Source organism: Equus caballus, chromosome 3, assembly GCF_041296265.1.
Source record: "Equus caballus isolate H_3958 breed thoroughbred chromosome 3, TB-T2T, whole genome shotgun sequence".
NCBI classification, from domain to species: Eukaryota; Metazoa; Chordata; class Mammalia; order Perissodactyla; family Equidae; genus Equus; species Equus caballus.
Window position 1 is genome coordinate 69,884,515 of NC_091686.1, and position 13,940 is coordinate 69,898,454.

The following is a 13,940-nucleotide window of genomic DNA, read 5'->3' on the forward strand; positions in this document are numbered from 1 at the left end:
TGATATGTTTTTTTAAATTTTAATTGTAACTTTTTTTAATTGAGGTTATGATAGTTTACAAAATTGCGAAATTTCATTTGTACATTACTATTTGTCAGCCATATTATAGGTGCACCCCTTCACTCTTTGTGCCCACCCCCCACCCTCCTTCCCCCTGGTAACCACTAAATAGTTCTCTTTGTTCATGTGTTTGTTTATCTTCCGCATATGAGTGAAATCATACAGGGTTTGTCTTTCTCTATCTGGCTTATTTCACTTAACAGAAGACCCTCAAGGTCCATCCATGTTGTTGTGAATGGGGTGAGGTTGCCATTTTTTATGGCTCAGTAGTATTCCATTGTGTGTATATATCATATGCCATATCTTCTGTATCCAATCATCAGTTGATGGGCATTTAGGTTGCTTCCATGTCTTGGCTATTGTGAATAATGCTGCAATGAACACAGGGGTGCCTAAGTCTCTTTGAATTGCTGATTTCAAGTTCTTTGGATAGACACCCAGTAGTGGGATGGCTGGGTCATATAGTATTTCTATTTTCAGTTTTTTGAGAAATCTCAGTACTGTTTTCCATAGTGGCTGAACCAGTTTGCATTCTCACCAGCAGTGTACAATGGTTCCCTTGTCTCCATAACCTCTCCCATGTTTGTTATTATTTGTCTTGGCTTTTATAACCATTCTAATGGGTGTAAGGTGATATCTCAATGTAGTTTTGATTTGCATTTCCCTGATGATCACTGATGTTGAGCATCTTTTCACGTGCTGGTGGTCATCTGTATATCTACTTTGGAGAAGTGTTTGTTCATATCCTCTGCCCATTTTTTTATTGGGTTGTTTGATTTTTTGTTGTTGAGTTGTGTGAGTTCTTTATATATTAAGAAGATTAACCCTTTGTCAGATATATGATTTGCAAATATTTTTTCCCAGTTGGTGGGTTGTCTTTTTATTTAAATCTTGGTTTCCCTTGCCTTGTAGAAGCTCTTTAGTCTGATGAAGTCCCACTTGTTTATTTTTTCTTTTGTTTCCCTTGTCTGAGAAGACATGGTGTCTGAAAAAACCCTTTTAAGACTGAAGTCAAAGAGTGTACTGCCTAAATTTTCTTCTAGAAGTTTTATAATTTCAGGTCTTACCTTCAAGTCTTTGATCCATTTTGAATTCATTTTTGTGAATGGCATAAGAGAACAGTCTGCTTTCATTCTTTTACATGTGGCTGTCCAGTTTTCCCAACCCCATTTATTGAAGAGACTTTCCTTTCTCCATTGTATGTTCTCAGCTCCTTTGTCAAAGATTAGCTGACTGTAGATGTGTGGTTTTATTTCTGGGCTTTCAATTCTGTTCCATGGATCTGTGTACCTGTTTTTGTACCAATACCATGCTGTTTTGATTACTACAGCTTTGTAGTATATTTTGAAATCAGGGATTGTGATGCCTCCAGCTTCGTTGTTTTTTCTCAGGATTGCTTTAGCAATTCAGAGTCTTTTGTTGCCCTATATGAATTTTAGGATTCTTTGTTCTATTTCCATGAAGAATGTCATTGGGATTCTGATTGGGATTGCACTGAATCTGTAGATTGCTTTAGGTAGTATGGACATTTTAACTATGTTTATTCTTCCAATCCATGTGCATTGAATGTCTTTCCATTTCTTTATGTTGTCATCCATTTCTTCAGAAAAGTCTTATAGTTTTCACTGTTTATGTCTTTCGCTTCCTTGGTTAAGTTTATTCCAAGATATTTTATTCTTTTTGTTGCAATTGTGAATGGCATTTTGTTCTTGAGTTCTCTGTTAGCTCGTTATTAGAGTATAGAAATGCAACTGATTTGTATAAGTTGACTTTGTACCCTGCAACTTTGCTGTAATTGTTCATTATTCCTAGTAGCTTTCTGATGGATTTTTTAGCATTTTCTATATATAAAATCATGTTGTCTGCAAACAGCATGAGTTTCACTTCTTCATCGCCTGTTTTGATTCCTTTTATTTCTTTTTCTTGCCTAATTGCTCTGGACCAAAAAGTACTATGTTGAATAAGAGTGGTGAGGGCAGGCACCCTTGTCTTGTTCCTGTTCTCAGAGGGATGGCTTTCAGTTTATTCCCATTGAGTATGATGTTGGCTGTGGGTTTGTCATTGATATGAGTCTTTTACATTCATTTTATAAAACATTCAATATGCCCTTTTGATCTAGAAACCTGCTATGCTTCAGCTCTTATAGTATATATTTGATAAATTCCTCCTCTCCATTTCCTCTATTCTCTCTTCCTAGAACACCAATTAGTTGACTGCTACCTTAAGTCTCTTCTCTCCTATTTTCTATATCTTTGACTTTTTCTTATACTATCTGAGAGATTCTCTTCTGCTGATTTTTTTCAACTATTATATTTTACTTTTTAAGAGATCTTGCGTGTTCTCTTTTATCTTTTCATTTTATCCTGTTCTTGTTTTTTGAAAGTAATCTTTCTTATCTCTATAAGGACATTAGTTTTGTTTTGTCTTTTGAAGTTCTCTGCACTGCCACTCTTTCCCCTGGATGTATGTTGTCTATTTGTTTATTTCTGTCTCTTTTTTTTAACAAAGCAAACTTTCTACAGTTCTTTGCCTGTTCATATTGACATAAGACACATACACATGAAAAAAATCGTTGAAAGTTCTGCCATTTAACAGTGCCATTTAATAGAAACCAATGGATTTCACTTTGCAGTGAGTAGGCAAGGAGATGTCGGAGGAAATCATCTGAGGGAAGCTCCAAGTCCTCTACCAAGCATGTGGAGGTCTAGGAAGGTTCAATTTCTTCAGAGAAATAACTTCTTATGGGGGGAAGGCACCTGCTGCCAGTGTTACACAATCATTCTCTTGAAGGCCCTTCATCTTACCTCTACCCTCTTTATCTGGCGTCTCTGTACCTGAAGGCTTTGTGAAGTTCTGTGGGGGCAAATCAAATTTCTGTAATTCTATGTCTTCTTCTGAAACCACTCAATGGTAAAATTCTATCACTTAGCTATATTGGTTATGACTATTTTATCTACTTTCTGATACCAGAATTATGTTGAAATTTTTCTGGTTTCCAACAATGGCAGAAAACGTTATTCAGATCACCCTCCCACTGAAAAATGACTAAAATTGCCATATCCAATATTTGTTCAATCTTTTTTAAAGCATCAAAGAGATCACAAGATATAAGCAATTTCCAGGCCAAAATTGAAAAGAAAGCAGAGACTAGAGAGATAAGCCAGCACAGAAGCAGTACTGCGTTGGTGGCATTTGACAACCCAAGGGAATAAAATCAAGGCCAGGACCCACACACTGTGGAGATTCTAATAGTTCAAGAAGCTCTCCGCATAAGCTAGGGTTCCAAAGGCCTACAACCTCAGAAATTAGTGAAGCATTATCACCCGGGTGAATCAAGGAACCTTGAGCCATGAACGTGGTTGAGGTGATCCTAGACTGATAGAAGCAATGAAAAGTTCTCTGGAGATGGCAAACAGGATAAATAAAAAGAAATTTAAACTGAAACACATCATGATGAAAGAGCTGGACCTCAAAGACAACAACAAATTTTCAAAATCATGAAAGCATCCAGAGATAATAAGGAGATTAACTAAAAATAAGTAATAGGCTGAAAGTTCACTTCTCAAGAGCAACATTGGAAGCCAGAAGAAAGTAGAATATCTTTAATGTGCTAAAAAAGAATATTTGCCAACTGGAATTCTACAACTAGTAATTGTTCAAGAATAAATGCATAATATACATATTTTCAGAAAAGCAAAACACAGACACTTCATCACAAATAGATCTTCAGTAAACGAAATTGTAAAGGGTGTATTTTGGGCGCAAGGAAAGTACTTCTAGATAGAACACTAAAGACAAAACAAATGAAGAGTAAAATAAAGTAGTAAGTAAATAGATAAATCTAAATAAACAGTATGTATATAAAACAATAATAGTAATATCTTATGGGTTGATCAACTCATGACAATAATACCATGTAAGACAGGAGTGAGGTATGTGAGGTTAAGATGTCCTAAGGACCTTGTATCACAAGAAAAGGATAAAGGTATTGATTAACTTTAGAGTTTGATGAATTAAATATTCATGTTGTAATTTCTAGGGAAACCACTAAAGAAATAAAAATAGAGCATACAATCTTCAAATGCAATTAAGGTAGAAATCAATAACAAAAAGACAACTGGAAAATATGTTTAAAAGTTGAGAAATAAACCAAATTTTGCATCAGTCAAAGAAGAAATCATAATGGAAATGAGAAATTATTTTGAACTACAGTACGGTTACTCATCAGACCCCTTTCATTTTGGAAGGGCTACAGTTCACTCTTAGAAGGGTAGATCTGTATGCCACATTAATAATGTGGGAATTCTCCCATTAGAGAATGGCTTCTATCCTATTCTCTTTGACATTGTGAGTGTAAACAGTTTTTATTATTTACTTTCATTTTAGAGAAGTCTCTAGAAGAAAAGGAGATGAACACATTTTCAGTCAGCCACTTGTAGCCAATTTAATGTTCAAATGTTAATTTGAAACAGCTGTAAGAAAGAACACACTCTGATGCATTATTTCTCCCTTTTTCCCTTTCTTTAAGCTTTTAAACTTTTACCATTTAAATAAATAATCCCCACCTACATTTTTTTTCAAGCCCAGGATAAATTCATTCACAAGCCATCTATATTTCTGAGAATTTTTTCTATTTTGAAGACCTTTTAAGGATAAAATTCCACTTCTTTTCATTAAAGGAATACATTTATACTTAAAATATTTTTACAAGCATCCCTAATGCGCTTTCAAAAAATCCTTCCTAACATTAACCCAGGTAATAAAACCAGCTTTCTTACAATGAAAACCAGCTGGTGTCTACCTTCTGATATCTTTTTTTTTCTCTTTTATCCAATTAAAGTGAAGAAGTATTTATGGTGAGTTAGAGAAGAGATGCACAGTAAAATGGTTACAAAACTCTCAAGTTTTAAACTGTGTGTGTGGGTGGGTGTGTGGGTGTGGGTGTGAATTTTGTGTTAAAGGTAGCAAATTTTGAGCCAGGTATATTATTTGAAACAGAACATTTGTTGAACAATAATAACAAAAGTAGACAAAAACAATCTCCAGGGGCCCACCCCCCGTGGCCGAGTGGTTAAGTTCCCGCGTTTGGCTTGGATGGCCCAGGGTTCTGCTGGTTTGGATCCTGGGTGCGAACATGGCACCGCTCATCAGGCCACACTGAGGCGGTGTTCCACATGCCACAACTAGAAGGACCCACAACTAAAAAATATACAAGTATGCACTGGGGGGATTTGGGGAGAAAAAGCAGAAAGGAAAAAAAAAGAAGATTGGCAACAGTTGTTAGCTTGGGTGCCAATCTTTAAAAGAAAAAAAAAACCAATCTCCAACTGGACTTAGTCTCAAACATGTTGACAAACCATATAAACTAGGGAGTATATTTTTCTCTCTTGAATATGTATGAGTTAATCTGCATATCAAATAAAGGGCCTTTTCGGTCTGTTAACAGTGTGGGTTAAACACTTTTTAAATGGAAAGTTTCTACCCACAATGACAAAATAATATTTCATTCATATTTTTCAAAACATTTTGGAAAGAATTTTAATTCCCAGAAACAGACAACTTGCTAAATAATAACTTATAGGAGTTTGCTCACCTTACATCACAGCACTCTATTTTCAGCAAATACACAGTTCACTGAACTTCCATTTGCTTGAAAAAACATTTGTGTTAACGAAACAATTTGCGGTAATTAAAAAAATAGCTATTAAGAGAAAGCATATTGCCCTCCAAACGTTCCTATTTTGGAAAAATGTAGTAGAAGATTAGAAGCAGACTAGCTGTTTATATTGAAGAAACATGAGGTTAAATGCACATCAACAAATTTCAAGCCATCAAACTGGTCCCCAGTTTGTCTCACTGTTCCTATGTTATCTCTACCTCTATCCTAGTGACTAAGATCAGCCTTTTTATATTTTTGTGTTTTTTTATTAAACACATGGATTCAGTCTGGTAATAAAGCATCCCTATTAAATACTTTGCTTATAGAAAGATATCACCCATAAAAGAAAAAGGCAAAAAAAAAAAAAAAGACTTCCCAAAGTTAATAGGACATACACTTTTAATGATATACTGAAATGTTTAACAGGCTTAATTTTTCAGGAGTGGTGCCATGTCTCTAGATGCCAATCCAACAATTTCCCTTTCGTGTAAAGTATGCCTGTCAACAACTAACCCAGTGAATCTCACTCTCTAAGTTGAGACATTGTTACTGTATTTTAGTCATGTGTAGAATCCAGTGGTTCTCTATTAATGGACAAATTTACTGCAATTGAGGACAGAGAGGGAACAGAGTCCAGTTGAAAGTGTAAAGGGATGCTGGGAAGAATCTAATTTAATTATCAGGGCTGGATTATTCCAGGACTCCACTTGCCATAAGGAAAGTGCCCTGGGATCGTTAATGACCACAGGTGGTCAGGATTCCAGTTTTACAGCTCAACCAATTAGTTGCCAAGCACATCTTCTGCTATACCATTAAGTGACAGGGCTGGGGAATCCACTCCGCTAATTAAGAACTTGGGGCCTTGTGTTAATTTCCCAGAGGACTTTTCAGAGTATGTGGGTATGTGTATATGGCCAGGTAAACATACACTTACTCAGAGATAGTTATATCATGGATAATGAACAAGAGAGACTTCAGCCATCTTCTCTACTCAGGGCTGGAAAATCTCTACTGCACAAGTCAGACTAGGGCTGAAAAATACTGGACTCTTGGGCAGTTTCCAGGGACCACCCCTACTCCATCTCTTCATTAGGGTCAAGTACAGAATGTATAAATTGCCTTGCAGAGTCCCACATGACCTCTGGAGGAATTTACCTTCACTCTTTGTAGCAGGTCTTATTTCAGGACCTTAGTATACTCTTCAGGATGAAACTGGGGATAAAGATCTTCATTTTCTCATATTCTTACCTTAAAATGTGACTCTAACTTCTTCAATTTTCCTCTCTTTGAATGAAGCATAATAAAACCTGCTATCTCAAAAAAAGGGAAGTCTGAGTGATGACCGTTAAATATTTTTGCCAAAGTGAAAAACAGGATAGCCTCTTCAAATAGCTCAGTGGTTCCCAGACATCACTCCATTGACATTTTGCATTGAATCACTTTTGAAGTTTATTAAAAATGAGATTCCCAGGTGCCACTCCAGAGCTGCTGAATCAGAATGACCAAAGATGGGAGCCAGGTATTTGAATTTTCAACAAGCCTGTGAGATCAGTCTGCTTGTTTGAAATCCCCTGGACTCTGACTTCCTTTGTAGGCAAAACAACAAAGGCCTATTGTATGATTCTGAAAAGAAAACCTTGTCCATACATCACATAGAGTACACACAATATCTTTCTCCCTTTTCTGTGCTTATTTTCTTTCTTTCACACCCCTTGCATTGCATCTATTTTAGATCCTATCATCTCAGTTATCAAGCTTAATTTCTTTCTTCCCAGATAGCATTGAGTAAAATTACTTTGGGATCTTATTAAAATTGATGCTAATCAACCTAACCATATTTATTTTCACACTCAGATAATATAAGTAATCCATGAGAGACACTGAACTTTAGATGCAAGAGAAGTTAAAATGCCTGTGATGCAAATAGAGGCGTTAGAAAAAGATTATTGGACAATTTAAAACTAAGTGAATGCTACTTTTTCCTGTTACTGTAGCTGATGTTCCAACATAATTGTTTGTTTTTAATTAGTGGGAAAGGGGATATTTGAAGACACTGCAGAAATCTGGTACCATGACAGCCACAGTGGAACGAAGATGGCCAAAACTTTCCAGTGCAATCAAGATTTTATCCGTTTGTAAAATGAGATGGTTGTAGTGTAGGCTCTCTTAACTCTCGTCTCACTATAAACTGCCAGAAGTCCATGAATGTTCATAATCCTTGAACAAAATCCTCAGAAATTTAGCAAGAACATGAACATATAAAATTAGCAAAATTACCTGTTACTTTTAGACCTGGAAGACAGAGTTCAGTGGCTTTTTTAAAGGAATCCAGGGAATATTTCTAGACAATATAGCGTGACCAATTGTCCAGGTTTGCTCAGTACCAAGAGGCTTACCAGGAAAGAGGACTTTAGTGCTAACCTGAATGGTCAGAGCCAAACCACGATGGTTGGTCATCCTAAGCCCAGAGGTTGAGTTCATGAGATATAAATAAAAATTTTTACCTTGTAAATGTACTTAAGCTTTTGACACACTGAGAGGTAAAGTTGGAACGCCTCAGACCTTTGGCAGGTGGCTGGGATATGACAAGTTACTTTTAATCATCTGAGGTATCCCAACAATGATTAGAATAAAAAATAGCACCTGAACATAAAAGGACCTAAGGTATGATCTAATTAAAAAGCAACAGAGAATTTGAGAAAGAATGTAGATAAACATCTTTAATAGAGAGGGATCTGGGATTGTACTGTATGTAGCACTGATTTATACATAGCACTTCAAACTGAAGAGCCCATCAGGAAGCAAATTATTCAAAAACAACCTAATGCCTCCCAAACAATTTCAAAAACCTACAAACAAAACAGCAATTGACTTCTCTCCGGAGTAAACATCGACACGCGTAGCAATTGTACCTAGCTATGTGGCTCACCAGCCTATACTTGGATTTAGGCAGGAACAGAGATCCATTCAGAGAATTTGTAAAGATGAATCTATAAAATTAAGGAATTATTTCATTTCATCTTGAAGTTAATATGAAAGATACCCTGAGATTAAAAATGTATGTTTGAGGAGAGAGGTTCCTGGGAAGATGATGGAGAGGAAGTACCAGGAACCTGTCTTCCCACTCAGACAACAATTACACAGGCAGAATCTGTCTGATGTAACTATTTTGGAACTCTGGAGTCTATTAAAGGCTTGCAACATCCAAAGGAAGGCTTGGACAGTGAATTGCAGTCAGTTTCAGTCAATTTAAGCTCTTAGCCCAGGAAATGAGAAAAAACCATAAGGCATATAGAAAACAAATAGCAAAATGACAGAAGTCCTTCCTTATCAGCAATTACTTTAAATGTAAATGGATTAAACTCTATAATCAAAAGACAGAGACTGGCAAAATGGAAACAAATATATAATCTAACCATATGCTGTCTACAAGAGACTCATTTTAGAGCCAAAGACACTAATACATTGAAAGTGAAAGGATGGAAAAAGATATTCCACGTAAATAGTAACCAAAAGAGAGGAATAGCTATACTAATATCAGACAAAATAAACTTTAAATCAAAGAAGGTTTTTAATGGGCATAGAAATTCAGTTTTGCAAGACTGAAAAGAGTTCTGGAGATGAATGGTGGTGATGATTGCACAACAATATGAAGGAACTTAATGTCACTGAATTGTACACTTAAAAATGGTTAAGATGGTAAATTTTATGCTATGTGTATTTTACCACAATAAAAAAAAATTTTTGAGGAAAAGATGTAGGGTTGGTCTGGTGGCATAGTGGTCAAGTTTGCATGCTCCACTTCAACAGCCTGAGGTTTGCATGTTCAGATCCTGGGCACAGACTCGGCACTGCTCACCAAGCCATGCTGTGGTGGCATCCCACATAAAATAGAGGAAGATTGACACAGATGTTAGCTCAATGACAATCTTCCTCAAGCAAAAAGAGGAAGATTAGCAACAGATAACAGCTCAGGGCTAATCATGTTCATGTTTGTATAATCTCCTAATTCAGAAAAGGACTCAGCTTTTTAGAAGGTGGTGAGTAAGTTTGCAGAAACAATAAGATAACCTCCTTATGATTTATTAAAACAAGGTAGAGAAAAAAATCCAACAACAATGGCTTGTCCCTAAATCCAATGGACTCATTTCAACCTGTTTCTTGACTGACTTCTCGGCCATATTTAACACAACTTAATCACTGCTTCTTTCTATATGAACAAAATATCAAACTTCTAAATATAAGATTTCTAAATCTAATAGTGTAACAGCATCCTAAAGAGCCTTATTGGAGTGTGAGGCAAAAGGAAAATTCAGTAATTCTGATCTCGTCTCTATTTAAAAGTTTAATGTTTTGCCCAATAAGGATCTTTTGCATTTAACTTAGATTTTTTTTAAATATTGCATTAAAACATTATTTATCTTAATTACTGGGGTTTGGGGCACCCCCTTAAATTTTGGGTCCTGAGGCGAGTCCCAGCCCTGAAAAGACTCTCTTCCTGTCACTTCTGTGATATCACAGTTTGCTAGTTTTTCTCCTCTCTTTCTGGTCTCTCCTTCTCAATCTTTGCAGCTCCTCCTCTGTCTGCCAACTAAATGTCAACGATCTTCAGGTTCTTTTTAAGCCTACCCTCATTTTTCTACACATACCATCTGGGTTATCCCAGTTACTTCTATATTCCTTTGATTCTCAAACTGCTTCACCTTCATTTGACCCTCTAGCAACACTGGCAGCCACACTATACGGATAATTTAAACTTAATCTAATCCCAATTCTCTGCTTTTGTGGGTCAATAAATTCCTGTTCCTGTGACATATTTCTGGAGACATACTTCCTACTTCCAATGAAGTACTTCCTCCTACCAAAATTTAAATCTCTGTTCCCACCAAAACACTCTCCCCACCTCCCTCATGCATGCCTCATACCCTAGGGTATAGGAAGGGAGAGAAAGAGACAGAAACCCTTCAGGCCCTCAATTTTATCCTTCCCTCCACTTCACCCTCCAGTTGCTCAATTATGCCAAATTTTCTCTCAATTTCACTACTTCATACATACTGTCCTCTCTATTTGGCACATTTCTGTACTTTACTAGCAAACTCCTGCTTATCCTTCAGGTCTCAGCCTATACATCCCTTTCAGGGAGACCTTCTCTGACCTCTAGATTACATTACGTTCCCCTGTTATGTGTGTCTATAGGCCTCTGTACCTTCTCTTTCATATCCCTCATTATGCATTATTGTAACTGCTTGTTCCCTTTTCTATCTATCTTCACCACAAGACCACAAGCTCCATGAGGGCAGAAGCCATATCCATCTTGTTCGTTATTATATATCCAGCTCTAACACAGTGCCCGGGGTTTGTCAGCCACTCAATAAGTAATTATGTAAGGGAAAGAGGGCAGTCAGTGAGAATGAAACACCAGCCAAACAGAACCTGTGTGATTGATGAGCAATTGAGCAAATGAGCAAAAGGCAGCAGATGCAAAGATTACAAGTCCAACTACCATCAGGAAGCAGCTAAATAGAAAGTCCCACTTTTTTTCTAATCCTGGACATATCTTTTTTGCTAAATAACCAGGACTCCTTGCCCCCGTGTTGTCTGTATAATAGGCAGAGCACAGTCCATTCGTTGGTTTGTTGGCTTGGCTGTCCTGGGGCCTCTGAAATCTTGGCAGACCTCTGCAGGGCCATCTGTCCTTTAGCATCCCTCCTGAAGTTTATTTTCACTCTTCTGTGATCAAATGCTTTGCTCATTGATCTTTCCCAGGATGTAGGGTTTTTACTTGCTATTTGCTGGCTATTGCATCTCACTGAAGAGTAGTACAGAATGGCCTGACACAGCAGAAGGGAAGAGAATGAAGTTTGCCAGATACCAAAAGCTCACCATGAAGTTTGGAATCCCTTCTTAACATAGTTAGGTTCACATCACTCTTCTGAAAAGATTATGCTGATCAAACAGGAAGCTCATATTATACAATATGTGAAATTAACACATACAGTTTTACTGGTCAACAATTTGAAACAAGTCCAGGTCCATAGGTTAAGAAAAAACAACCCTCAATTGTCTAACTTTTAGCCTGTCCATTGAAAACTGATTGGATATATATAAAACAAATGTCAACAGATTCAAGCTAGAAAATGCAGAATTTGGCTCGGGGTTGGGGAGGGGGGCTTCACTGAAGACCGCAGGAGAGGAGACCTTTCTTGTCCTGGGAGAATGAAGATTGTCACATAAGCTGGACACATGCACAAAACATCAAGATTCTTGTAACCCCAAAACCGCAAAAAAATAATAAATAAAAAAACCCACAACATAGAATAGAGAACTTCATTAACCTCACTGTGTGTGGTTAATACTCCCTATTATGGGGATTTGTCAGAAAACACTCTCAGAGCTTCCCCTGAACACACATCCTTACACGTACTAAGGGCTGAAACTCACATAGCTAATAAACCTCAGTAACAAATTAGCATCATCTATAAAAATACTGCAGCCTTAAATATTATAAAATGGTAGAACTGTATGTAAATCTCCTTGAAAGAGTTTTTTTCTGTATCACAATAAGCACAAGCCCTATTTATAATGTGATGCCAAAAATAGACACACGCTGCTTCGTGTTCGGAGAAAGATCTTGTACGTGCCACTACACACTGCACACTGCAGAGGCTCTTGACAATAAATGTGAGTGCTTTCCAATCCATGTTTCCTGGGATCTTTCCCTCTGAACAGCCATATGTGAGCTACGGGTGCTTAGATACAGGCAGGAGGAGACATCCTGATAATACAAGACTTGACACTCTGCCTCCCAAACTGCATAGGATAAAACTCCCTTGCAGAAGGGCCACTACATGTTATTATTGTGTGTCCCACTCTTGGCTTTTCTTGCAATGCCATATCGTCATATTTTTCTTCCAAATAGAAATTCAAGGGAAATCTGTATACCAAAAGGTATAATGAGGAACACATTTTAGATCTTTTTCCCACAGAGGACAGAGTTACCAGTCCCTGAGATTTTTTTTAACAGTCTGGCTGACGTTTTGGTGCCAATACCAACTGCTGGTTAAATCATCTAATCAGCCAGGATGAGGCCTTTTGTTCTCCTGCTTTTATGACATCGTTTTTTTGAACATTCATAGTTGCCAACAGTTCCAAATGGTGTCTCATTGCTTCTCTCCAATTTGTTGCCACATGAAGATAAAAACTATTGTATCTAGACTAAATTATAATAAGATGCATAAACAAGCCACTGTTGTAAGACCTACAAACAGGTATCTCCCTACACTGGTTTGAAAAGGAAATTTTTTTATATCAAGCCGCAAAAGGGAAAATTGCATCTACACACTCTTTTATTACCTATATTCATAGTCAACAATAGCAATGATTTATTGAGTACCCACCAGGATCACAAGAGGAACTCTGGGAGCTTAAATTAGTAAAGCAAGACCTCTGCAGTTTATCAATTCAGAACGAGCCCAGGCGTTTACTGACAGAACAAAAAGCCTTTTCTGTTCCTAACCATTTCTGATTTGAATCTTTTTTTAAGTAAAGACAGGAAAGACGTTAAAATGTAAACTGTTTTTTTCCACACATGATTTTGTGACTTACAATAGGTTAAGCATCGGTGCTCAGGTTTACAGCCAAGAGAGGTTATGAAACAGGAATGGGTATCTGTAAGAAGAAAAATAACAATTACTTGATGAATCTCAAACAATATAAAGTTTTTCACTGAGAATATGATACCTCTAATACTAATCCATACAGGAATCTCTTCTTCATTTCTTCTCTTCTTGCCCCCCTTTCAGGTTCTATTCTTGGCATTCTATTTTTAGATCTCGGCACTCTTATTGCTGAGGTGCTATGACGTGCAAATTTCCATCAACTAGCAAAGTACCAAAAATCAAAGATTTCTTCCTAGAAAATATATAGGAAATTTGTCTCGGCAAATCTCTGCAAGAATTTCTGTAAGGCTATCTACTCCTAATCTCTTACTGGGATTTGAAATATATAAACACAAATACTCATTTTTAAGTGTTTGTCAAAATGAAAAAGTCCCTGTAAGAAAACTTAGGAAAAATAGAATCCTATTGAAATATAGAAAAACTGAAATCCATCAACCACAAAGATTTGAATTCTCTATGAAAAATTCATACTTAAAATGAGTCTTAGTATAGAAATTGTGACCAGATTATCCTTATTTAACAGATTGCTGGTTCCTGTTCAC

At 36.8% G+C, this 13,940-nt stretch overlaps 1 protein-coding gene across 1 annotated transcript in view; it reads right to left on the reverse strand.

Moving 5' to 3' along the window:
* Positions 1-13,940, reverse strand: part of SLC4A4 (solute carrier family 4 member 4) — a 396,171-nt gene that overhangs the window by 361,353 nt on the left and 20,878 nt on the right. Inside the window, exon 2 of the mRNA XM_023637993.2 lies at positions 13,325-13,387. Within this exon, the coding sequence (XP_023493761.1) occupies positions 13,325-13,338 (14 nt within the window). The 5' untranslated portion in view covers positions 13,339-13,387. The remainder of the gene's footprint in view (positions 1-13,324; positions 13,388-13,940) is intronic.